This window comes from Echinops telfairi, unplaced genomic scaffold, assembly GCF_000313985.2.
Source record: "Echinops telfairi isolate 266 unplaced genomic scaffold, ASM31398v2 ScPeMD7_25;HRSCAF=90, whole genome shotgun sequence".
NCBI lineage: Eukaryota > Metazoa > Chordata > Mammalia > Afrosoricida > Tenrecidae > Echinops > Echinops telfairi.
Genome location: NW_022103922.1, coordinates 6,591,956 through 6,593,719, shown reverse-complemented (window position 1 = coordinate 6,593,719; position 1,764 = coordinate 6,591,956). Strand labels below are relative to the sequence as shown.

The window sequence follows — 1,764 nt, the reverse complement described above, 5'->3', positions numbered from 1 at the left end:
ACCATCACAAAAGTCAAATCTGACTTCTGGCACCCCATATGATGTCATGGTAGAACTGTGTTCCCAAGCACTTTTTTTTTTTTCTCCCAAGCATTTTCAATGGCTGATATTTATGAAGTAGCTCACCAGGCCTTTGATTCAATGGTCCCAAAAGAGAAGCATTGCTATTTGTTTTGTAGAAGGCCCCAACCCTGCTGTACGGGTCCACTGGCCATAATTATGGGGTCAGCCTTCTGCCAAACTTTCTACTCTTTTAACTTCCCAACCCCTTAGCTCCTCTGCCTGTCATATCTGCTTCCTGCTGTGCACAGGTCTAGGCATGGGGACTCGTCCCCTCCTTTCCTCCAGGCATCTGACGCATGCCTACTTCTGAGCGCTTCTCCAGTCTCGCTTGTCCACTGAATGCCAAAATACTGCATTAGAAAGGTGTGCGAATATCTAGCTATGTAAAGCTCCTTTGGGTGTTAGAGGGGAAGGAGAGGAAGACATATTATTCCCTCCGTTCTCAGCACCCAATTAGCAAAGATGGAACAAGCAGATTATAACAGTGCGAGAAACAAACCAACCACTTGCCAAGAAAATTAGGGTTAAGAACAACTCTCCAAATCTGGCAACAGACCTTCAAGGAATAATCTAGAAAAACCTATGTCTGAGGCGCTTAAGATACTGTTGTAGGCTGAGCATGAAGGGTAATTCAAGACTCAGCTACGTGTCTGTTTACTGGACGAAGATGGTGTTACTTTTTCAAAGTTCACTTCATAAAAGGGACCTGTTTTGATCTATGGACTTATTAGGGAACACCCATTTTACTACTATCAACTTAAAGTAATAACAAGAAAACAGTGACACAATCACCCCAACCTGGTTTCTCCCTGCCCCCCTGGTTGTCCTGGAGACAGTTGTTGAATAAATACGATAGGACATATATATATATTGCTTTCCCTAATACAGCTGTGATGAATAATGGCCACCTATGCTCCAGCCTAGCCAAACACATCACATCCCCGCAAGTCCCAAAGGCAGTTTGAAATTTTAAGAGGGTCAAGCGGAATGGCTGGGGCTTCTGCCAGCATCGCATTGAATGACGTGGGAACCTTCGGGTCTCTCCCGCCGCAATCCACGCGCTGCCATCACGGTGGGCTCCACAGGGCAAAGAGGACGGGCGCGTTGTGGGGCGAGAGCCAGCAGTAGTCCACGATGCTGTACTGCAGGTAGCCCAGGAGAAAGCCGAAAGCCACGTCGGTGACATTGTGGCGCCCCAGCAACACCCTGGAGAGGCCCACGACGAGGGCCCACAGGACCGCCAGCACCCTCAGTGGAATGGCCAGCACCAGGTGGTTCAGGATGAAGCGCGACACCAAGGCGGCCCTGGTGGCGTGGCCCGAGGGGAAGGAGTACCTGTCCACCGACAGGGTGAAGAACATGTCCATCTGGTTGTGCGCCGGGCGGCGCCTGCGGACCAGTCCTTTGATGACCGCCACGAGCAGCAAGTCCAGCAGCAGGGTGAAGAGCAGGTTCATGAGCACCTCGCGGCCGGCCCAGCTGTCGCTGCGGGCCAGGCAGTAGAGGGTGCCCAGCAGCCAAGGGATGCCGTGGCCCGAGACCTCCAGCAGCATCATCAGGGGCCGCACGCTGCCCCAGGCCGCGCCCTCGGCGGCGCACACGCCCAGCTTCTTGGACAGCCACAGGTCGATGGCCAGCAGGGAGCGCAGGGCGATGCCCAGGAAGGACGGGTTCAAGTCCATGCGGGCCTCGTCCGGCGAC

At 53.2% G+C, this 1,764-nt stretch overlaps 1 protein-coding gene across 1 annotated transcript; it reads right to left on the bottom strand.

Moving 5' to 3' along the window:
* Positions 1 to 787: 787 nt before the first annotated feature.
* PLPP6 (phospholipid phosphatase 6) lies at positions 788 to 1,763 on the bottom strand (the record flags this gene model as incomplete). Its single annotated transcript, XM_004714555.2, has 1 exon — positions 788 to 1,763. A coding segment is annotated over one exon (633 nt), but the record flags the coding sequence as incomplete, so codon positions are not given.
* Position 1,764: the final 1 nt, after the last annotated feature.